The 25,328-nt window shown below is 33.3% G+C and overlaps 1 protein-coding gene across 1 annotated transcript; it reads right to left on the reverse strand.

The window, feature by feature from the left end:
* Positions 1-4: 4 nt before the first annotated feature.
* Positions 5-24,870, reverse strand: LOC128176866 (cytosolic non-specific dipeptidase-like). The gene is made up of 14 exons (XM_052843407.1): positions 24,654-24,870; positions 12,421-12,544; positions 11,939-12,109; positions 11,337-11,417; positions 10,280-10,354; positions 9,745-9,825; positions 9,589-9,662; positions 7,907-7,981; positions 6,708-6,852; positions 6,287-6,386; positions 3,742-3,913; positions 1,753-1,838; positions 1,223-1,389; positions 5-275 (listed from the first exon to the last, which is right to left on the reverse strand). Exons 1-14 carry the CDS (start codon positions 24,674-24,676, stop codon positions 231-233), a joined length of 1,419 nt encoding a protein of 472 aa, XP_052699367.1. The 5' UTR covers positions 24,677-24,870; the 3' UTR covers positions 5-230.
* Positions 24,871-25,328: the final 458 nt, after the last annotated feature.

Genomic DNA, 25,328 nt, shown 5'->3' on the forward strand with positions numbered 1-25,328 from the left:
TGCACACCATACTAAAATGCTTTATTGAAAAAAAAATCACAGAGTTTATTTATCTTTTTGTACAATATCACAATAAATCATCAAAATTGTATGAGTCTCAATGTTACATTGGTGGACATTTGTTTCCTGTTACACTCTGATCACAAGTCTATGGTATTTATATATGTTTTATGATTATGGCACACAACAGAAGTTTGTTTCTCAGCTCATCACAGCAAGACATCTTCTGTTTAGAGAGAGGCAAGCTCCATCATATAGGCTCCCAACACCTTGGTCTGTAAAATACATAGCTCAAATACCGGTATGTTGTACAGACTTAATTTAAATGCAACTTTATGTAGTCTAGCAATATTTTTTAGGAAGATTTGCATGAAAGAATAGACCAATCCACACTTCACAAAAGTTATGTCCCTTGGCCGCCATCTTTGGGGAAAAACCCATACATTTCTCACAGTAGCCTTCGTAGTTTAGAGGGTTGTTACTTCGTAATTTGACATTAGAAATCTGTTTCCGCTGTGAATTTAGAGTGCCCCCACGTTGGGGCAATCCACACATCGAAGAATTAAATTAAATTGCAAGAGATTTCTTCACAGGGCGCCCAAATATAAGGTTGCGTAAAGAAGGGAAAAGTTGGTTTTTCCCTTTTGACCTTTGGGTTGACCCTGCAAAGGGGAACAACTTTATCAAAGTGTGGATTGGACTATTACAATATATATTAAATGTGATTTAAACATGGGAAATATATTTTTGAATGCTGCTATCCATTCAAATTTTCTCATTAATCAATGCCTTCTACCTCAGGCATAAAAAGATATTGTCATTATGCAACAGGAGTTTTTAAACTCATTTTCTTGAGGTATCATTACAGAACATGCAATTGTGTATAAATGAGTATTATGTGTTATATAATAAAGGTGTGTGATGCATCTTTCTATTTCAGACATACTGACTCCGTTAATGTGTATGATGCATCTATCTATCCCAAACATACTGACCCCATTAATGTGTATCATGCATCTATCTATATCCCAAACATACTGACCCCGTTAATGTGTATCATGCATCTATCTATCCCAGACATACTGACCCCGTTAATGTGTATCATGCATCTATCTATCCCTGACATACTGACCCCATTGATATGTATCATGCATCTATCTATCCCAGACATACTGACCCCATTTATGTGTATCATGCATCTATCTATCCCAGACATACTGACCCCGTTAATGTAGTTGGACCTGTCGATCTTCTCGTTCTGGGAGTGAGCGCCATCATCACACGCTCCGATCGGAAGTAACATCACGTTCTTACCAGTCGCCTCCTGAAAGGTCAAGGTCACTGGAATACTTCCTCCCTCTCTGGTTAAATCCGGTTCCACCCCAAAAACTGAAAATATGTCAAATTAGGAACGACTGAAATTATGTAGATAATCATAAACATTGTAGGGTTAGGTTAATGCTGAAACATGATATGAATGAAGAAAAGGATACATTACTTCTATCTTTGTAATTACTGGGGTATTATGCTTTTAGCTACCAAAGATATACAGAATACACTTAAAACATTGTCTTCTATCTGTATTCATTTGGTATCTTTAGAAAGATGAAATACTGGTATTTAGTCATGAAAAAATGCTAACATCTTCCTTTAACTCTCCACTTTGCATAAATTGTATCGGAAACATTCGGGCATCAATGTGATATATGCTTCTTTTGCAATAATGGAGGTGCTTCTAGAGAGAAATTTTACCTGTTTTCATCGCCTTTCTGCCGGCTATGTAGTTTGGATCATTGAAGTCACTGACCCAAGGCTTTCCTCCATGACCCATTGAGACTCTGAAGTATATGGTAGATATTTGTTAATGGAATGGAAAGATTAACTACAGCATGCTACATGTACATGTATATGAGGTAAAATATGACAGAAATCTCTCTTATGTAAAAGACAAGTGAAAAGCTGTCAATGTGACAGCAAACCGGGTTTTCTTTTATGTGAACAGTATCCATAATCCATGTCAACCCGTATCCAGTGAAATGGAGTACCCTAAATGCAACATTTTGCCAAAAAATGACTTATATGCAACATTTTGCCAAAAAATGACTAAGTTCAAAAGCTAGTATTTTTTTGATAAATTATCGGAAATCAAAATTCTAGCAATATGCACACCTCTGATATATGTACAACTGATCTGCAAAAGAACAACTTCCTATCTTGAGAACTGTAGGAGGAGTTATCCGTACAATGAGGATACCCTATATGCAACATTTTGCCAAAAAATGACTAAGTTCAAAAGCTGGTATTTTTTTCATAAATTATCAGAAATCAAAATCCTAGCAATATGCACACCTCTGATACATGTACAATTGATCTGCAAAAGAACAACTTCCTATCTTGAAAACTGTAGGAGGAGTTATCCGTACAATGAGGGTACCCTATATGCAACATTTTGCCAAAAAATGACTAAGTTCAAAAGCTGGTATTTTTTCATAAATAATCAGAAATCAAAATCCTAGCAATATGCACACCTCTGATATATGTTAAATTGATCTGCAAAAGAACAACTTCCTATCTTGAAAACTGTAGGAGGAGTTATCCGTACAATGAGGGTACCCTATATGCAACATTTTGCCAAAAAATGACTAAGTTCAAAAGCTAGTATTTTTTTGATAAATTATCGGAATCAAAACCCTAGCAATATGCACACCTCTGATATATGTACAATTGATCTGCAAAAGAACAACTTCCTATCTTGAGAACTGTAGGAGGAGTTATCCGTACAATGGGGGTACCCTTTATGCAATATTTTGCCAAAAAATGACTAAGTTCAAAAGCTGGTATTTTTTCGATAAATTATCGGAAATCAAAATCCTAGCAATATGCACACCTCTGATATATGTACAATTGATCTGCAAAAGAACAACTTCCTATCTTGAGAACTGTAGGAGGAGTTATCCGTACAATGGGGGTACCCTTTATGCAATATTTTGCCAAAAAATGACTAAGTTCAAAAGCTGGTATTTTTTCGATAAATTATCGGAAATCAAAATCCTAGCAATATGCACACCTCTGATATATGTACAATTGATCTGCAAAAGAACAACTTCCTATCTTGAAAACTGTAGGAGGAGTTATCCGTACAATGAGGGTACCCTTTTGGCAGCCGCCCGCCCGCCCGCCCGCCATTTTCACCATTTTAATAACCGGATTTTTCCGTTGGAAAACCCGGTTAAAAAACAGAAACTTTAACTTGATTTAAATCCCACTTAATGTAACTTAACTGATCCACACTAATTAAAACCATCCTACAAATAACCTTTTGTTTTATGACCCACTGCACTTTATGCACTTAAAAAAAAAGTGTGTCATTACAAATAAATGTACTGTGAAATCATTAGATTTCGTGGTGGCTCAATTTTCGTGGTATTCGTGCGTAGCCCTCCCCCACAAATTTAAATCCTCAACAAAAACAGTTTTAGAAAGAGTTATCTTTGTTGCTGAAACACTAACCGACGCATCCACGAAATTACATCCCTACGAATGAGCAAAAAAGTCATATTCCACGAAAATTGGCCCCCACGAATTTAAATGATTCCACAGTATATGATAATTCTAATTAACTAACATTTATAATGGGTCAAAAAACTTTTCACACTAAATAGGTAGACTTAAATATCAGCAACATAACTATAGAATGATGTTATTTGTATTAAACACTGGAGGCAACTGGATGCTCCTCACTTAATTTTGTTGGGACTATTCCTTTCTTTGAACTTCTGCTGTATGTGTTCTTTGACGAGTTTCTCTATCTCGTCCGGATGCTGATCTGGAACAAGCCGGACGGAGAACTTTCCGATCACCTTCCTAGGAATGACTGTCTTAGCTCCGGATTCGCTGAAAGCTCCCTCAATTCCTGAAACAGTAGAAAGGGATTTCTGTGAGTAATTACATATTTGCTGAGTGTGCTAAACTGTAGATTCCTGATTAAATGTGAAGAGTTCAATTTTCTCTATAATTACTGGTAATATTTTGCAGAACTGTTTATTATCCACAGATATAAATAAGAAATTCATAAAAAGATGCATAGTCACATATTCTGTAAAAAACAATATACTGATATTACAGAGATCAAATTGAAAAAGAGATGGTATGGGGACTGATTGAAGCAATAACTCTGTTCATGACACCCTCCAAAGATCTCTAATTGTTACCATACTAGATTATCAAATAAATATGTGTGCTTTTCACTGTAATACTATTGGACCAGGCTTGGGGCGAATTACATTGTAAAGTAATGCATTACATTACCATTACTTCATGAATTTGGGCATTAAATTACCATTACCATTACTTGATTTTCTTGAAGTAATGCATTACATTACCATTACATGAGTAAAGTAATGCATTACCATTACCATTACTTTGTTTTAAAAAAGCAAAGCTAATAAAAAGTTTTTGCAAATGTTTCAAATATAAAACACTCTTTAACATATCTACAGGTTCATGCTCAGTATCAGGTTCAAATTCAATGACTTTATATACAAGAGTCATTCTTTATTTGCTCAATATATAATCATCTTGTGGCATTATGAACAACATACGTATTACATAAGTAAAATGATATTTATAGACATTTGGCATGATACAATGTAGGATACGAAATAGAGACACAGAATTACATGCATAACAAAAAGAAATTTATGGAATAATGTTGTGGTTATTAAAAGCTAAATAGAGATATTTCCCCAAGATTACACAAATCTTTATAATTTTGGACACTGAATTGTATAGATTCATTACCAGATGGTTTTTCCCATTTATATTTCTTAAGATACGCTGTTTTAATCGTATTTCTTTCTACTGAGGACTCTTTAGACAAAAGATTGCTGTTGCACTTTATGATCGAAGTTTCAAAGGGTTCATCTTTTAAATGCATCCTGTTAGTTTGAAAATCTTCCCAGCTATACTAAATAAATGTTTTACAGGGGCAGTCGAAGCTTTGACTAAAAAGCACTGTTTGACGATCTTTATCTTAGGATATATTAAGTGCAATAATAGAAAAAATACATGAATCTTGTATTTTCTATCAGTACAAACTAATGTACAGTGTACTTAGTATACTAGAGAGAGAGAGAGAGAGAGGAGAGAGAGAGAGAGAGAAATAAGTAAGTAAAATTATTTTCAAATGGGTTATAATATTGGAAGTGATATTTATTTTCATCATGGATGGACAGTGCATTCATTTTGCTTTTAAAGGTGCATGTCTGTCTCTTATTCTATTGAGACATAGCGAAGGGAAGGGGATTGGGGTGTTTAGCACTTCTTATAACAATAGATTGTTTTGATACTTAGATTATCCTGGGGGCATAGTGTGTTGTTGACACATTTCTTATTGAAGTGCAAACTAATTGGAGTAAATTGTTTAAATGATTAAAACCTCTTAATAACAATACTCTTAAAAATGTTATGAAATTGTGCTGTTATATTTAGTAATACATGTATTAACAATTCAAAAATGAATTTTTATAAATCTTTTTTAATAATACAATTAAAACATTTTAATCTCAAGAATTATTTCTTTCTTCTTTAAAAATGAATTTAATCAAATTCAATTTCAACTAATCATTTAATTATCACATTTTAAAAAGTGAACATGCATAAATAAGCATAGTAATGCAAAGTAATGCCATGTAATGCCAGCATTACACTAGATTTTGGAAAGTAATTAATTACATTACCATTACTTGTAATGCTAATTTTGTGGCATTACACATTACTAGCATTACTTTGAAAACATGTAATGCATTGCAATGCATTACCATTACATTTAGCATTACCCCAAGCCTGTATTGGACCATTTTATTAAACTGAGGACAGTGATGGCCATGGTGAGGTGTCAGCTAGTGACTGACCGTGAATAGACTTTCAAATAAACATTACATCTCAATTGAGCTGAACTTTATTTATTTTACAACGATTGTTAACAAAATCTACAACTTATATTAATATCTCTCGTTGGCACAGATGTTAGCGCGAGGGGTCATTGTTGTGGGAAGAAGCCGGAATACCAGGAGAGAACCCATGTGTTCAAGCGGGTGGCTGTCATACCCTATCACATACAACCACTGTCGATCACGGGGATCAAACTTGGGTCGCAGCGGTGAGAAGCGAGTGCATTATCCACTACGCTACTTGGACATCTTACATTACAAGTAGTGTGCTTTTCACTAAAAAATAATCAGACTAATATAAGGACAACAATGATCATGATGAGCCTGTGACTGACCATGGATGGAGAGAGAGGGGTACCTCCAACGATGCATCAATATGTCATCCTTCTTATCGTGGATTAAGGCTGTCACTCCAACATCTTTTTTATACTCCTCCTACAAAATTAAACATGATATGTTGAGTTTCTTTTTTTAAAGCAATGAAAAACTTACACCTGTAGAGTCAGAAACTGTCTAGCATAAAGTTACAGAGTACCAATATTTTACTGCTTTGTTGACAAGCAAACTATTCTTTTGTTTATTTTTTTTATTTTGGGGTAAGAATAGGAATATGAGAACATAGAATATGCAGAATAGGAAGTATGATGGATTTTTAAAAATGCATGTAAATGTGTATAGACCATCAATATCTAATGCCAAAATGTATTTATCTATCCACTAAATAAATTTCCTTCCAGTTATGTGACTGTCACTTACTGGATCAAAGTCGATGGGTTCATACAGCTTCTTTTCCTCGTCTGTCAGTTTGGCCACAGAGTCATTAATCCCAGGGATCAGGATACGTCCTTTGTTGTCGACCAGAGTGTCCAGGAGTGCAATAAGGTCAGCCATTCCTTCATGTCTGGAAACATGCATACATATTGAAATTCAGATTTATATCAATTTTTTCACTGAGTTTCTAAATGAGTTGTTTCTATGTTAAGCTGCAGAGCTGATCAGAGAATACATTTAGAGTCCCTTTACAAATTTAACTGCAGCTATTTATTATTTTGGCCAAGGAAAAGAGTATCCTTATATATTAAGTGTATGATGGTACACATTACATGTATTAGATAAACATTTAAGGAGGCCGATTTGGGTTTTTTTGCAGAAAAACTACAATAGCATAACTCTTTATTTTTTAACCATATGTAATTTGAACCAACTCTAGTTTATTTGCGAATGTTCATGAAAATCGACCATCTAGTTCCTTTTAGGGACCATCTCAAAATGGAGGTACATTTACTATAGGAAAATATAGGAAACTGCATTTTCTGCACATCAAAGAAGTTTTTAAAAAATACTTCAATAGCTTTTTTTCTCAAATTGTTATATATGATTAGTACCGGTAATAGCTTTTCCTACCTTATATGTAAAAAACACAAAATTCTACCGTTTGGTTTTTAATGGGGGCCATCTCAAAATATTAAAATGCACCAAATTTTGCTATATATTTGGATCATCACGAATGACGATTGGTATAATGGATTCATTCCAAAATTGAGGAAAATGTCCTCAAGGATAGCATCATTCTGTATATAAAATTTCAACAGCGTACAATTTTTACTTTTTCTTTTATGTTATTTCTTATAACGTACTCCTACAAAGCTTCATTTCATCATAACGTCATAAAAGCGCAACGGCAATGCTCCCCTACCGCACAACGTAAAACTCATGTTAAAAATAAAAATTTCCTTTAACAATCTAAATATTTTTATCTGTATTTTGTTTATTGTGTTCAATTTTATAAATGATATCGAAAAAAATTCATAAGAAGTATAAATCAACTTTATTATATTAGAATGCCCAAAAACATGCGCAATGCAAACTAAAGTCGGCCTCCTTAAGTAGAGGTATTATAAATTTTGCCGTTATGATTTATGTTGAGATGAATGTAGAATCTAGATTCCACTTACACAGTGCCCCCAAACACACCGGAGTGTAGGTCCTTGGTGGAGCATTCAATCTCCAGGAAGAAATAGCAGATCCCTCTGAAATCAACAACTTAGTTAAATACATACACACAGTACTGGGCTATAGCTATTCTATCTATGTACTACATATTATTATGCCTTCTGTCAGTTTGTCACTATATATTCAATACTCATCTATTTTCGCATAGTATTAAAGGATTTATATAGCGTAAGCATACTATGCCGAAATAGAGCACGGCAAATGTTTTCAACGAAAATTTTTCAAGCGCCGACAGCGGGATTCGAACTGACGACGCTAAAATCATTCAAGCTTGAAGCCCAACGCGTTACCGCTACACTAAATTAACCGTTATCAAGCCTTACGGTATTTATATATATAAAACGTAGATATATACGACTGACATCAAGCAATTAAGATTATTCATTTTTCCAAAAAACACTTCATTATTGACGGTAATTTTAAAGTTAAAGTTTCTTATAAACTTTTGAACAAATTGATTGAACATTTTTTAAAGAAATTCTACATGAGAATCACAAAAACGCTTTTTTAAATGACGCTTGATAAAGAATGTACAAGAAAAAAATTCATTGAGATTTCGTCTGCTAAACATTTCGAGTTTTCTCGGTAAGGCCAAACGAGACGTTTTCTTGAAAAGAACATAAACCTTTGTTGACTTTTTATTGTACAACAACTTGTTGATTAAATAAACAATCAAATCAATTGATTAATTTGAAGAAAAAAACCAAAAGCTTGCTTTTCCAGTGATAATTTATAGGGACTTATCAACACTCGAACGTCACAGCTGCTTAAATATAGCAAAGCACGTCAGTATATTCAACAGTCGGCATAATAATAACAATAGTGTTGTGTTGTGCATGTACTATGCCTAAATAGTAGTCAGGGTTTGATACATAGTGCACTCGCCTCCGGCTCGTGCACTATGTATCAAACCCTGACTACTATTTAGGCATAGTACATGCACAACACAACACTATTATATAAATAGTAGTGCTAGATCTCACTGGTCTAAGTCATGGTGAATATTTACAGTGTTGGAGGTAAATGTACAAGTAAATTAAAGGGGCATGGTCACGATTTTGGTCAAAAATTATTTTTCTGATTTTAATGTTTACAATGCTTCAGTAAGGCATTTTTAATAGGCAACCAAAATTTGAGTGTCATTCGTTGAGTTATAGGCAAGACACAGAGCTTACAATTCCTCGCTATGTAAACAAAGCTTTTGTTTACATTTTGTATGTTTAAAGTGAAAATTCCAGTTTTAGACCTAAAATGAATGTGTTGAACGTTAGGAACTGTTTATTTATGCTTAAAATGAATAAGAAAATATACAAATCAGCTTAGCCTTGAAAAAGATTTTTTACAGGTATATTGAACATATGTAAACAAAAACAGGGCATGAGCCTTGTTTATGTGACAAGAATTGTGAACCCTGTATCTTGCTTATAACTTTATGACTGACTCTCAAATTTCATTTGATCATTAGAAATGCATTCCTGAAGCACTGTAAATAATAAAAACAGAAAAATAGAACTTGAACAAAAATCGTGACCATGCCCCTTTAAGAGATATTATGCATGTCCGTATAGAGAGACTGTGCAAGTACACTGTTTGCAACCACTGCATAGGTAATGTGAGGTACTACCTGAGACCATAGGTCAAACATGGCTTTTTCTTGCCGAGCCAGTAGTTGTCTGAGATGCACACAAAGTCTACATCCTACAATAACAGCAAAGCCTGAATTACAATTCCACAAGCTGTCAAAATTATACCTCTTCTTCAGATTTTTTGTGTTTCCTACCTTTAGGAAGGTGTCTTTCTTGGAGAAGACAAGTTCATCCAGACCTTCCGATCCGGATTCTTCCATTCCCTCAAATAGAAACTGAAAAAAAACAAACAATTCAGCAAATTTTAATTCCTGCAATATCATGTGGAACTTCTTTCCTCTCTCTCTGAACAGTGTCACTGGGTAGTTTATCCAAACTGATTTTTTTTCTAAATCTCTTGATTTTCAACTTTGAATATAAAATTTGTTTTGTACAATTTATTGTTAACCACTAATGAAGATCCACATAAGAATGGTTATTAAAAATGACTGTTTTTCTTTCCCATGGCTAAACATTTTATAGAACTAAACATGCAATACAACTGATTTCATAGCATTGTTGAAATTCTTGTTGCAAATATTTTTCTTGAACTTCCTGCAAATACTTTAATAAATAACATTATAAATCCATGAAAATCATAAAACTGTCATTATCAATATATACATGTATATATGCATGCATATTTAGCACATCGGATTACTTAGTACACCTTGGTTCAACCTCCTTTACCTTGAGATTAATGGGAATATCCATTCCAATTTCCTGCATGGCCTCAATACAGTTCAACCAAGCCAACACTGGTCCCTGTAATAATGTAACACATTTCAGTCATAGTTCTGTACACTTCATCACCTTGTACATGTCAGCATTATCTAACCATAATACTTGTTTTACACAATCAATATACAGCAAAACTCGAATATAACGAACACGGATATAGCGAATTTACGGCTATAACGAATTATTATTCATATCCCGGCAAATTTCTTATATGAACCTATAGAAAATTGATGTATATAACGAAGACGGCTATAACGAATTTACGGCTATAACGAAGTAATTTTAAGACCCCCGCTGGCAAAATTTTAACGTATTTTATCATTTTATAACGAATTTTTCATATTGAAGAAACATGTAATTTTAAGATGCATATATAAAATACTCAAATTCAAATAGTATACGGAATTTTTTTAAAAATTGAAATGAAATGGTTACATGACATTTTTCGTAAATGACGGTAATACTAATTTATAATAATACCGGAAAAACCCTTAATTATTTTATAAGGAATTCGCTATAATATTTTTTACGAATTTGTTATAAACGTATAGCGAATTACTGCTATAACGAAGTTTTTTCTATGGTCCCTTGAAATTCGTTATAAACGAGTTTTGCTGTATGTGTGATTAGAGCTGTAGTTTTGCTTGATGTCCCTTAAGTACATGTATTTTGTTCTTTTTAATTTACTTTTTGCTTGCAGAATGTAATCCTTTAATATTATTGGTAAATAGATACAACTCATTTACCCAGTGCAACAGAGAATTAATCTACAGAAGTTAGACAGAATGCAGTAACAAAGAAATGTACAAGTGACAAACACATTCTATAAAATGTCCATACAACAGACACATCTGTGCATTTAACAACAAACACACTCAAGATTAAGTTTTATTATAAAGGTTTCTGTGTTATCTTTATGAGAGTCTTCAGTACAATACTAAAATTTTAACTTAATACATTCAATAATAACCCATGGTTTTACTTTCTGTCTTCCTCTGAACATTACCTTGTCGTCGGTACTTCCTCTGCCGTACAATTTGCCGTCCTTCTCCGTCAGGACAAATGGATCTGTATCCCAACCATCCTCCTGTAAAAATATCGAAAGTCTGCTAAATCAATGCATCTTTTCATTGGTACAGTTTAGAATGTGCACAGCTTAGCAAATGAAGTCCCAAAAGGCATAAAACATTATTCTATTGGAAAACATTGGAAATTCATGCTGTGGAATTTTAGTGTCAATCATACGTCCCTTGTAAAAATTAATGGACCAAATCTTTCTCTAAGGTTTAACACACAAATGACCATGAAAAATATTATACTGTAGAAACATATATTTTCGTCGGGTTAAAATTTCGTTTTTAAACCAAATAAAATTTTATTGGCATTTAATTTCGTCACATTGTAATCTCTAAAATGTATCAAGTATCAACTATGTATTTATTAATACTTGGGTTAAAAATTCGTCATGGATTTAATTTCATTGATTTAAACTGCTAAAGAAAATAATGAAATTAAATCCTCAACAAATATTTCTGCTTCTACAATATTATTTTACTTAACCCAAGATGTGTAAAAACAAGATCAGCAAAACCTTTCAGATGACCTCACCTGTTTTGCTGGTTGTACATCCAGATGACCGTAAACCAGAAGTGTCTTCTTCTTGGGGTCATTTCCGAGCGTTCCCATCAGAATTGGGGGCAAAGGAAGCTTGGATCCATCTGGTAAAACCTGCTCCCCTATATCCGCCAACTCAGTTTTGGCTCCCAGCTTCTCGAATCCCTGAAAATGAAATAAACAAGACACTAACATATGTTGTCCTCCTTATCTAGCTAATCCTAGACTTGGCAAAAATCTTCAAACAATAAATTAAAAAGCACTCAGAAATACTACATGCAGTACATGTTTATACTTTATAACATGCTTCAGCCATTTCTTAAAATAGTTGAAATTTTAATATACTGGTATAATTGAATGTGTTGAAATAAAAAAAAAAAAAAACAACCAATTAATATGATTTTTCTCTTGCAGAGTTGAAAATATAACTATTAATTATTCATAAATCAAAAAGAACAAATAAAGTAAGAACTTACGACTTTGGTCCACTCTATCATTGTGGTGATATCTGGGCGTGTCTCCGGCCATGCTGACACACTTTTGATAGCAACTGTATCAGCTAACCTCTTCACATATTTCTCTTGATTGTCATCTATTTGTCTTTTTAAAAAAATATTCAATATCAATACACAGACATTTCAATCCATTTTATTACAGTTAAAACCAAATAGTATTACATTTTCAAGTCTCTCTCATATATATCATTTACTGGTAGATCTCTCTCTCTCTCTCTCTCTCTCTCTCTCTCTCTCTCTCTCTCTCTCTCTCTCTCTCTCTCTCTCTTTCTCTCTCTCTTTTTCCCCTTTCTTGATTGATGGAAGCTTTTAACCAATAATAAATTGCTTCTAAATATTCTGGTCCAGTTTCTGATCACCTACGAGTATAGTATCCAATTATGGTTATGCAGTAATGAAAAAATTTTTGAAATGATTATCTGAAAAAATCTGTCATTATAGTTAACATGCTTGTTTTGATTTTTCCTATTAATGTAATCATTGGCATTCATGGCTTCATTCTAAAACACATTTTCAATTTAAAATCATTGTGACATTTTATATTCATGCAGCTCAAAGTACATGTATTAGACCTAGTTTAATCAATTTGGCCCGAGGTTTAATTAGTCTCACACTCCAATGAGCCAGTTTGAGTGAATATATCTTAACATCTACTGTAGAAGCAGAAATATTCGTTGAGGATTTAATTTCGTTATTTTCGTTGGCAATATAAATCAACGAAATTAAATCCATGACGAATTTTTAACCCTGGTATTAATGAAAACAAAAAGATTACAATATGACGAAATTAAATGCCAACGAAATCTTGTTTGGTTTAAAAACAACGGAATTTTGACCCAACGAAAATATATGTTTCTACAGTATTCTGTGGCCTACCAAACAACTGGAAGCATCTATCTGTCATGCTTTATATGATCTACTTTTTGTATGTGTAAATCAGAGAAAAATAAAATAAATGCACCTAAATTAAAAAAAGAAAAAATTGTTAACAAGCCGGATTCAATTGATTGGTAAAATTTATGATATTTGTAACCAAATACAAGTTTAAACATAATATGTATTTGTGTACCGGTATGATATATACTAATAAATATATTTTTTAAACAAAACCGAGAAGTTTCACCAGTCAAATTATTTACAGTAACACAAAAGGCACGACAGAAATATGAAATTAGAGATCTGTATTACTAATTTTGTTGTAGGGTCGCCAGCTTACACATGGGGGGGGGGGGGGGGGGGTAGAATGCTGGTTTCATGTTTTGAATCTTTTGTTTTTTAGTTTAACAATTGCTGCGTATTTGCAAGACTATTTTGAATTCATGAGAACCTTTCATATGCACTTAAATTGTGTAAGCTCAATGAACTTGAAAGTTACTATTCACCACATAGACTAATATTAGATTTGTCTCTACCAACCGGTGGTGTTACTGACAAATCATTCTGATAGCAATGATGCTTTTACTGATATATTTACTGAAATTTATTATCACTTGAGTGCACTTCTCTGTTTTTATTTTTAGATATATTTGAGCATAAATTACATTCAAACCTTCTTGCTTTTTTAAATTAGAATATAAATTTCATCTATTAAGGTAGTCCTATACTCGGCACTAAATGGGCTCAATCATTAAAAGCTTAGCTTTAAAGAGGCATGGTCATGATTTTGGTCAAAAATTATTTTTCCGATTTTAATATTAACATGCAATGCTTCAGAAAGGCATTTTTAATAGGCAACCAAAATTTGAGTGTCATTTGTTCAGTTATAGGCGAGTTACAGAGCTTGAAATTCTTCGCTATGTAAACAAAGTGTTTGTTTACATTTTGAACGTTGAAGTTAAAATTTCAGTTTTAAACCTAAAACGAATGTGTTAAACGTTAGGAATTGTATATCTATGCTTAAAATAAATAAAAAGAAAGACAAATAAGCTGGAAAAAGATTTTTTACTGGTATATAGAACCAACAGGGCACGAGCCTTGTTTACATGACAAAGAATTGTGAGCCCTGTTCCTTGCTTATAACTCTACCAATGACTTTCAATTTTAATTTGATCATTAGAAATGCATTTCTAAAGCATTGTAAACAAGAGGCCCAGGGGCCACATCGCTCACCTGAGCAACAATTGCCTTAATTCTGATCAAATTAGCATTACAGTATCAAAATATCTTGACAACTAAGTACAGTAGATCTTGCTAAAAAAAAATTGAAAATCTGCCAATTTTTATCCACCTCTTTCTTTTGGTAAATACCAAGCCCCTTTTGTTGTTGTACCTGTAAGATGATTTTTCTCTTTTCCTATATACCCCCCCCCCATTTTGTTGCCCCACTTTTCTCTAGGGTATCATGGTTTCATCAAACTTATATCTGCATAACCTGTGCTTTCACACTAAGTACTGAGTTTTGGACCAAAAAACTTTCCCAGAATATTTTTAAAGATTTTCTCTATATATTCCTATGTAAAAATTCAAACTGCCATCACGGCCCCGCCCTACCACTAGGGACTGTGATTTTGAATTTACACTACCCGAGGATGCCTCTACACAAGTTAAAGCTTTTCTGGCCAAATGGTCTTTAAAAAGAAGATTTTTAAAGATTTTCTCTATATATTCCTATGTAAAATTCATCCCCCACTGTGGTCTCACCATACCACTGGACTATTATTTTAACAAACTTGAATTTATACGATTTGGAAATGCTGCTACTCAGATTTGGGCTTTCCTGGCCTTATAGTTTTGAGAAGAAGATTTTTTTAGAGATTTTCTCTCTGAATAAAAATGTATCCCCCATTGTGGCCCGCCCTACCCCCAGGGCCCATGATTTGAACAAACTTGAATCTACATTATCTGAGGATGGTTACCTGCCAATTCGAGCTTTCTTGGTCAAATAGTTTTTGAGAAGAAGATTTTTAAAGATTTTCTCTATATATTCCTATGTAAAACTTGATCCTTCAATTGTGGCCCCACCCTACCCCCAGGGACCATAATTTGAACAAATTTGAATCTACATTACCTGTGGATGCTTCCACTCAAATATGAGCATTCCTGGCCAAATGGTCTTTAAAAAGAAGATTATCTCTATATATTCCAATGTAAAACTTGATCTCCCATTGTGGCCCCACCCTACCCCCAGGGACTATGATTTGAACAAACTTGAATCTACACTACCTGAGGATGCTTCCATTTCAATTTGATCTTTTCTGGCCTAATTGTTTTTGAGAAGAAGATTTTTAAAGATTTTCTCTCTATATTCCTTTGTAAAACTTGATCCCCCCATTTTGGCCCCACCCTACCCCCAGGGACCATGATTTGAACAAACTTGAATCTACATTATATGAGGATGGTTACCTGTCAATTTGAGCTTTCTTGGTCAATTAGTTTTTGAGAAGAAGATTTTTAAAGATTTTCTCTATATATTCCTATGTAAAACTTGATCCCTCAATTGTGGCCCCACCTTACCCCCAGGGACCATGATTTGAACAAACTTGAATCTACACTACCTGAGGATGCTTCCATTGAAACTTGAGCTTTCCTGGCCTATTAGTTTTTGAGAAGAAGATTTTTAATATATATTCCTATGTAAAACTTGATCCCCCCCCCCATTGTGGCCCCACCCTACCCCCTGGGACAATGATTTGAACAAACTTGAATCTACACTACCTGAGGATGCTTCCAATTTAATTTGATCTTTTCTGGCCTAATTGTTTTTGAGAAGAAGATTTTTATAGATTTTCTCTATATATTCCTATGTAAAACTTGATCCCCCCATTTTGGCCCCACCCTTCCCCCGGGGACCATAATTTGAATGAGCTTGAATCTATACTACCTGAAGATGATTCCATTATAATTTGAGCTTTTCTGGCCTAATAGTTTTTGAGAAGAAGATTTTTTAAAATTTTCTCTATATATTCCTATGTAATAATTCATCCCCCTATTGTGGCCCCACCCTACCCCCGGGAACCAAGATTTGAACAAACTTGAATCTACACTACCTGAGGATGCTTCCATTTCAATTTGAGCTTTCCTGGCCTAATAGTTTTTGAGAAGAAGATTTTTAAAGATTTTCTCTATATATTCCTATGTAAAACTTGATCCCCAAATTGTGGCCCCACCCTACCCCGGGGGACTATGATTTGAACAAATTTGAATCTACACTACCTGTGGATGCTCCTATTTCAATTTGAGCTTTTCTGGCCAAATAGTTTTTGAGAAGAAGATTTTTAAAGATTTTCTCTATATATTCCTATGTAAAACTAAATGATCCCCTTCTTGTGGCCCCTCCCTACCCCTGGGGACCATGATTTGAATCTACACTACCTGAGGATGCCTCCATACAAGTTTTAGCTTTTCAGGCCAAATAGGTTTGGAGAAGATTTTTGAAAAATACCAACAAATTTTCAATAATTCTCAATTATCTCCCCTTTAAAGAGGGCATGGCCCTTCATTTGAACAAACTTGAATCCCCTTCACCTAGTGGTGCTTTGTGCCAAATTTGGTTGAAATCTGCCCAGTGGTTCTTGAGAAGAAGATGAAAATGTGGAAAGTTAACGACGATGACAACTACGACAACGACAACGACAGACAATGGACAAATTGTGATCAGAAAAGCTCACTTGAGCCTTTGGCTCAGGTGAGCTAATAATAAAAACATAAAAATAAAATTTGACCAAAATCGTGACCATGCCCCTTTAAATGATAAATATACGTTCTAGCAATACATATACAAAAGAAAATATGTATGTTTACATGCTAGTTTGTTTGTTATCACCTCTCAGACGGGTGTACCCCCTTGCGAAAATTATTGACAATTATGAAATTTGCCAGATGTCCGTTTTTCCTAAAAAATAATTACCAATTTTGGGAAAATTAGAACTGAACATACACAATATACTATGAATATTTATTTAATCCATATCTCATCAATAATTTTGCGCAAATTTTTTAAGCTTTATGGACCTGATGTAATAGAATACAAAAACTGCAATGCTGGTATCGCGTTTGGTAATTTTTTTTACTTTTTTATGGACTCAAACTTAAATTCATGGTGTTTATTCTATAGATTGACATCTTAGAAAAAAAATTTGGTAAAATTAATTATATGTTGACGGATTACTTTTCACGCTATGAGCTCTAAACCAAGTAGACGCTGACGAAAAAATCCATAAAAATCACATTTTGCTACAGTTTTCTGCCTAGATCTGTCAACAATGTTAGATATCATTTAAACATTAATTAATTGATGATTGATTAAATTCGAAATAGCTTCTGTCTCTAAATTTAAACTGGGTTACTGGGTTTAGTTAAAGAAAACGAAAAATTCGGGGGGGGGGGGGGGGGGGTCAAAACAAAGAAGATATAAGCATTATTGAGATCCTGGTTAATCAGAAACTTCGTTTTTTTATTTTACTTTATCAGAATCAAGTTTCTCAACATTAATCATTTCTATCTCTCATTGAATACATATATTACCGTTCTAATTGCTTATTATTGCCTTTGTTTAAAACAGCGATGTAGAGCAAAATCAATACCGGGTATCTAAAACACTTTGTAAAAGTCGAACCAATATTGTAAAATCCGTATTATGACGAGTGCAATACTCGGACTACTTTAATAATAATTCATAGGTTAAATTGAATGTGTACAGAAGGGGAACTGTGGCTAACAAAAACTGGTTTGAGATGCATGGCAGCTTTGTTTCCATCTGTAGAATTAATACATTTAAAATGCCTTTGTACTCACTTCAATAACTTTATAAGGTCTTCAATGAATACAAACTGATTTGGCACTGGAAATGTTTTGGAAGAGGGCCACAGACTAAACTGTTGTCTGTGATAGTAGACTTCACTTCATATAATAAGATGCATACATGTACTTGTTTCCTATCATATCGCGGGTTCTATTACTGTTTACGTACAGTAGTACGCGCTGAAATTGATTTTTGACATCTGGATATTTTTAGACATAGTAAACAAAGACACGCTGAAGATCACTGGGGTATATATTAAATAGAGGAAACTCACAACAACATTAGTTTCTGGAAATATTTCCATATTGATAGATTTTTTGACAAAATGATTTAACTACCGTGATATCATAGGACCGGCTCATATATATATATATATATATATATATATATATATATATATATATATATATATATATATATATATATATATATATATATATATATATATATATATATATATATATATATATATTCCTGAAAGTACATTTTAATGATTTGTATTAAATTAAAACCGTACGTGAACGATGTGATCATTGACCTGGTGGTTCTGAAAACAACTTAAGTGAATAATATCACTGATTCATCCTCATTACAGTCTCTGAGTCATTGAACTCTTAAAGTGAAACTAAAACTGAAACCAGTATTACAGTTTAATGGGGAAACCCTTGATATCACATACTGATCTGTATTATCAACCTGTGGTAAATATCTGAATAAATATTCTTGATCATTAACAAAACATCAATAATGAAAAAAAAAACATTGATTCACCTGTGAAATCTATGTACAGACTTAACTGAAAAACCTTTTTTGTGCATCTCAGGCATATTTTAATAGAGTTTGGAACTAAAATGTATTTTTCATTCTCTGATTTCACATTCAATGTGCATTCAGACAAGTTTAAATCCTCCAATAGAAAATTTCTATTCATGTGCACAGAACATATTTTCAACTGTCATGTTTCAGACCTCCACTTCAGACAGTTCTTATGATTGTAAATTTAGACTGTGCAATTCATTTTATTTTTTATAATTTCTTTCTTCTAAAATTGCATGCACAAGTAATCATGTTCGTTGGGCATTCATAAGTTAACGGTTATTCATCGTTTCATTATTGTGAATTGGTGCGAACCAGTGGCATTGTGTACAACCACAGGAGTCGGCGATTTTATCAATTTGTTGTAAATAAATGAGAAACAAGCAAAATCCTACCAGTGGGCTTTGCGAAGCTCACTGGTAGGAATTTGTTGTAAATAAATGACAAATTGATAAAATCGCCGACTCCTATGGTAAAACAGTCCAAATCAAAGTACTGAAAGTACTGTTAGACGGTGGCGTCGTTTGAAAGTGGCATATTACATGTAACAATGAGTGATGTATGATAATTATTTTTGTCGAAAACCGCGGCCAGTATCGCATTCATGTACTAATACTTAACGCTTACTCGCACAACTAGTCGTGAGTTTCCTACATGGATAATTCTGTGGAAATCGTAGCTGTGATCTCACTCTACACTTTACAAATGCTGTGTCTCTTGGTCGTCATCTTTTGGGAAAGACCCAAAGATTTATCACAGTAGTCTTTGTCGTATAGAAGTTTGTATCTATATCAGTTGACATTAAAACCCCGTTTGAATGGTTGCCACCACATATTGAATGAATAAATCAAATCCAAAGCGATTTCATCACAGTACGCCCAAATATTTGATTGTTTGAAGAAGGGGAATTTTGGTTTATTCCTATTTGACCTTTGGGTTGGCCCCGCAAATGGGAACAACTTTTGAAAAGTGTGGATTGGACTATTGTGCTCTAAATATATTGTAGATTTCTCAAAGTAACGAGAACAAATAAAGCTTTGGTATGATAAAATACTTATTTTTACTAACTATTTGGGCATACATATAGTATATTAATTGTCCCTCTCGACAGCATTTTCCCTCATTTTCTTCACGGGGAAAAAGTTGCAGTCTTGTGGATCATCACATTTGCTTTTTTTCCCCTCATAGTCAGTTAATACATTAAGGTGTAAAGAAAACGGAATGGGTTTACAAGAACCTGTTTGATAAAACTGGTATTGCTTTTGGAATGCACGTCATCATGAAACAGAAGAGTAAATAGCAGATAACATGTTAACATTTTGCAGACTTTTTGCAGATGATAATAGCCTTCAACATGCTGCAATCAATGTACACGATATGGAATCTTATCTTAATCGGGATCTTTTAACTTTAGAGGCTTGGTCTAAGAAATGGCTTTTAAATTTTAATCCTTCAAAAACTAAGGCTGTTTATTTTAGTAATAAACCTAACACAGTAACCCCTACGTTAAAATTTCAAGGATGCGATTTGGAATTCGTACCCACCCATAAACACTTAGGTGTTATATTTTCTGAGGACCTTTCCTGGTCATCTTATATAAATTCTATTATAGCAAATGCTCAAAAGAAATTGGGATTAATGAAAAAACTTAAATTTAAACTTAATAGAAAATCACTGTCACTATTATATACTTCATTTATAAGGCCTCAGTTAGAATATGCATCTGATGTATGGGGCGGTTGTTCTATTAATGATTCAGACAAATTAGAAAAAATACAATTGATTGCAGCAAAAATTGTTACAGGTTTACCTATTTTTGCATCTCGGGAATCTCTTTACTTTGAAACAGGGTGGGAAACGCTTTATAGTAGAAGGAAAATATCCAGGCTAAAAACAATGTATAAAATTGACCGAAACCTTTTACCCAGTTATGTAATGGATATTTTTCCAAATAAGCGTGCTAATGTATCTAACTATTCTACCAGAAATGCACATAATTACATTATACCAAAATGTCGTTTGGAATTGTATAAATCTTCGTTTGTTCCTACTGTTGTTGATGAATGGAATGCGCTTTCAACGGATGTCCGTGGAAGCGACTCTGTTCGCATTTTTAAGGAAAAAATACATGTTTCTGTCAAAAATGAAAATGTACTTACATGTAGAACTAGACCTAATTTTTTTACATATGGGGATAGATTTTTGAATATCATTCACACTAAACTTCGTCACAATTGTGCACTAAATAATGATTTATTTCGATGTAATATTATCAACAGTCCACTCTGTTCGTGTGGTAAGCTCGAAGATACTTACCATTATTTTTTCACATGTAATAAATATAAAGATGCTAGAAATGTTCTATTTAATGACGTTTTTCAAATTGTAAATCTTAACATTGTCAATACTCATGTTTTACTTTGGGGTGACAGTTCAATAAGTGACAATGAAAACAAGCATTTATTTACATTAGTTTATAATTTTATCAAAAATACTGAAAGATTTAACTGATCTTATAACTACTAATACACCGTTGTTTACTATATACATGTCAAATGCATTTATGTATACGTCCATTATATCCACTGACCTTTATTTATTTATGTTGTGTACACATATTTTGTATCATATCTTTGTATTGGGAGAGGGCGGTCTAAGTTATAGAACTTGTGCCCAATCCCAATTGTATTTTGTACAATAAAAATATGTTCAAATCAAATCAGAAGAGTAAATCAATATTTTATCTTCGACTTTAGGGGATTATTTCCATTTGCTCACAACGAAAGTGAATGAAAATTTTAAAAAATATCATACAACATTCGGTCGCGGCAGTTTCATTAATCAACGTTTTAAACATTTGTTCTATTGTATTTAGCTATAGATTTATTCAAACCATTTGAATGAATTCGGGAAAGTCACATGTATATTTTATCACTTCTCAGTACACTTTAACACGCATAAATTACTTGCTACATTAAACTTTTCTAGTAAACTTACAACAAATATTGATTAATTATACAAAATAAGTTTTTAAAAACACCAAACAAACAAAATTCAAGCTGAACGCACGTTTTTCTGACCGTACAGCTGTGTATATAAAGAAGATGGGGGGATAAGATGGCGCAACTGCCCTTTTGGTTTAGTTGTAAAATACAATTTCAAATTTAGCATTTTTTCAATTAAATATATTTGATATGTTATTATGCAAGTTTACAAAATGGTAATTTCTAACTATATTCAGTTTGAAATATTTCAAAAAGATAAGAAAAAAATAATAAATTTTTAAGTTTTGGTGGTATCGAACCCAAGTTCTATAAAGTTTCCTAATAGCTGGTGCTCTAACCATGGTGAGCCATTTCATTCACAACAAAGTGCGTTGTTTAAATGCTATATGAGACTATGACCACGAATTTTCGGACTTGTATTATATTTCTAAAACTTTCAATTGTTGAGCTACAAAATGACATTTTTGAACTGTAGTGGGTCATCTCTCCACATTTTTGTTGAGTCCAATCGGTTTATTAAATTCCATTAAACCACATTTAGACTGTAAAAAAAAAAAATATTGAGCTCAGACCCACTCTATGAAAGAAAATGAATTGAAGTTATAAAAATTACACGATTAGGAGGTTTTGACACGCATACGCCAGTTTAAATCAATATATTGCAAGTATATTTAAAATATTTAAAGATTACAATCCGATGTTACGTTAAATATACATTGTTTTTAATTATTTTTTAAAAAAGTATCAGATTTAATGATATTTTAATTTTGCCGTATCTAATCATTCCTCATATGGGCATTTTACACGCCTTATTCGCCTATCTTCTTTGATTTTATTCTTTGCATGTACTAAACAATAGATCTAGGGTTCGCAAATCCCGGCAATATTTTCGGAAAGCTATATTTCTGTAGCTCAGCAGAATTCTACAGTCATCTATGAAGCACATTTTTTTGCCTTCATGTTTCATTATTTATCGCAAATATAGCATGAATGTATACGCTACGGCCGATGTAGCATTGTGTTAAGTGATGACACTTTCTAACCGGTATGTATTTCAATTGCGAGTCGCAACAAACTGGCGCATTTATATAGGCCCGCCTATTTGTAAATGCATGTTGACAAAATGATGCTAACACTTGGAAACAAATGTCGAAGAAAGTCCATAATAGAGTTGTACTCGCGAATTAAGAATCATTTGAGAACAAACGGGGCGATGTTTACGTACATATGTAAATAATGTTATCTGTTAGTGAAAAAATGCCCCCAAACCAAAGAAAAGATGCTCTCTTACATTACCGTTCATTATGTACCATAAATGTATATGGAATATCGCATGTTTTTTCTCACAAAAAAGCTAGCATTTGCTGCAAATTAGAGATAGACGAGCTGACACGCCGTGAAATCCACAAGACGTTTTACGGCATATGTAAAAAAAATCTGAACTAAAAATCTTTGAAACATCGTAAAATGTAGTTTATAAACATTTAAAATGGGGACTCGATTTGCACGAGAATTTTACAATCCGACGTCGATTAGCGTGTTTGAGAGAAAGTCAGCAGCAATAAAGCGTCAACATCTGCAGTAAATATTGTCTGATGAATATTGAGGTGCCTGTAATAAAATTTATGTTTCTACAGACTGAGTGAGGTACGAAATAAGGTACATTGTAAATCACAGGTCAGTCGAAAATTTAACACATTTGTATCGTAAATTTAAAGTTTTTGTGTGTTTGAAAACACATGCACACTTGTAGAAGAAACTGTGCCATTGATCGGTTGAAGTTCAATAAAATGTAATTTATGTAATATTCATTGTCAGTATCTGTTGTGAATTCTTTGGAATAAGCTTCAACAACAAAAAATATACTGCTCAACTAAAACTAATGCGTTGAAAATGGCTGAATTTATCGATGAAGCATAATTGCTGAAATATGAAATGGAAAACCAGTTTAAATAGTGTGTTTCTGACAATTATTTATATCATAAAAAACAAGAAGCAATTATTGTGAGATCTCTTGACCAATTATCGCAGTGATATAGTTTATATGCAGTCCTGATACAGAGTTAAACGTCAAAACTGGCAGTTTGAGCCTTAATTAATATTATTAATACCGCGTAAGCAGGTAAGCAGATAGGGTAACGGCTCATTTAAAATAAAACCCAATTTCATACATTATTTAAATGTATGTACAAAATAATTAGCAGCTATAATGCTTAAAATATCTGATAAGATTAAAATGAGTTCTCATACTGAAATCGACACGTAGATAAAACACTGCATACATGTACCTAACAGAGTTATCGTTCGTTATCCGCTAGGGTCCCCGTGAGAAATACCCTTCCGGTCAGGACCGTAGCAATAGACAGTGGCTATAAATAGCCACCGTCTAAAAATTACCAATAACTAGTTTGGTTAAACTGAACTTGGACCATCAGGACTCGAGAAGTAACAGCAAATAGAAAATGAATGCATAACAGATTAAAGAATTTCCTTCTCCTAGTTTTACGAGTCGAGTACGACTTGAGGCTGTAGCCTACAGCAGCTGTACAGTGTAGGTCTTTAAAATTCTTTTGCTCAATATTTTGTCCTTCATCCACAAATATTCAATTGCTTTGTTATACCAAAATTCTTACTTGAATAGTTTATCTGCTGACATCTCCACGTAGAGTAGAATAACTGAAAACGAAAACAAGTCCAATGCCCCTACCAATCATCCAATGGTCACAAGCTAGTACAGCCCACTCAAACCGGATGTTATAAAGTAACACTAAACGATGAAAAAGAATGAGGACCTTCCCGTTTGATATCGGCTGTGATTCGTCTCGGCTTGATAATATCTGCTTTGTATTCAGTAAAGAATGTTTTGACGTACGTTGAGTGCCTGCATGTGACCCAGAGAATTAAGAATTTAATAAAAAACTTGGTTTCGAAAGTTTAAATACACAATGCTCATGGGACATATTGCTCACCTGAACTGTATGGTATCATGAATCTTTTCTAAAATATTGTAAAACTCACAAAAAAGTTTTATTTACTTTTCAGCCTTCTTATTTGGTCATTTCATCCTAAGATCAAAGATGTATCAACAGACCAATCTTATTATCCTATTTAAAATAATAAACTTGGAAAATGAATCAATGTTAAAAAGTGCAAGACGTTCATCGGACCTTGAGTTGCGGAATTGACGATATGTGGATGCCTACATAGTAAGCTCACAAATTTTAGCAATTTACCTCTTGAGATGAAGATTTTTAAATATTTTCCCTATATGCTTCTTTACTGAACTTTGAACCCTTCTTGGGGCCCCA

Source organism: Crassostrea angulata, chromosome 1 (genome assembly GCF_025612915.1).
Source record: "Crassostrea angulata isolate pt1a10 chromosome 1, ASM2561291v2, whole genome shotgun sequence".
Classification (NCBI taxonomy): Eukaryota; Metazoa; Mollusca; class Bivalvia; order Ostreida; family Ostreidae; genus Magallana; species Magallana angulata.

Coding starts and splice junctions, on each gene's coding strand:
- LOC128176866 (XM_052843407.1), bottom strand. CDS start 24,676: ATGTCAGCAGATAAACTATTCAA. Junction 9,663..9,744: donor AGAAAGACACCTTCCTAAAG/GTAGGAAACACA, acceptor CTGTTATTGTAG/GATGTAGACTTTGTGTGCAT. Junction 7,982..9,588: donor TGTTTGACCTATGGTCTCAG/GTAGTACCTCAC, acceptor TGTTGATTTCAG/AGGGATCTGCTATTTCTTCC.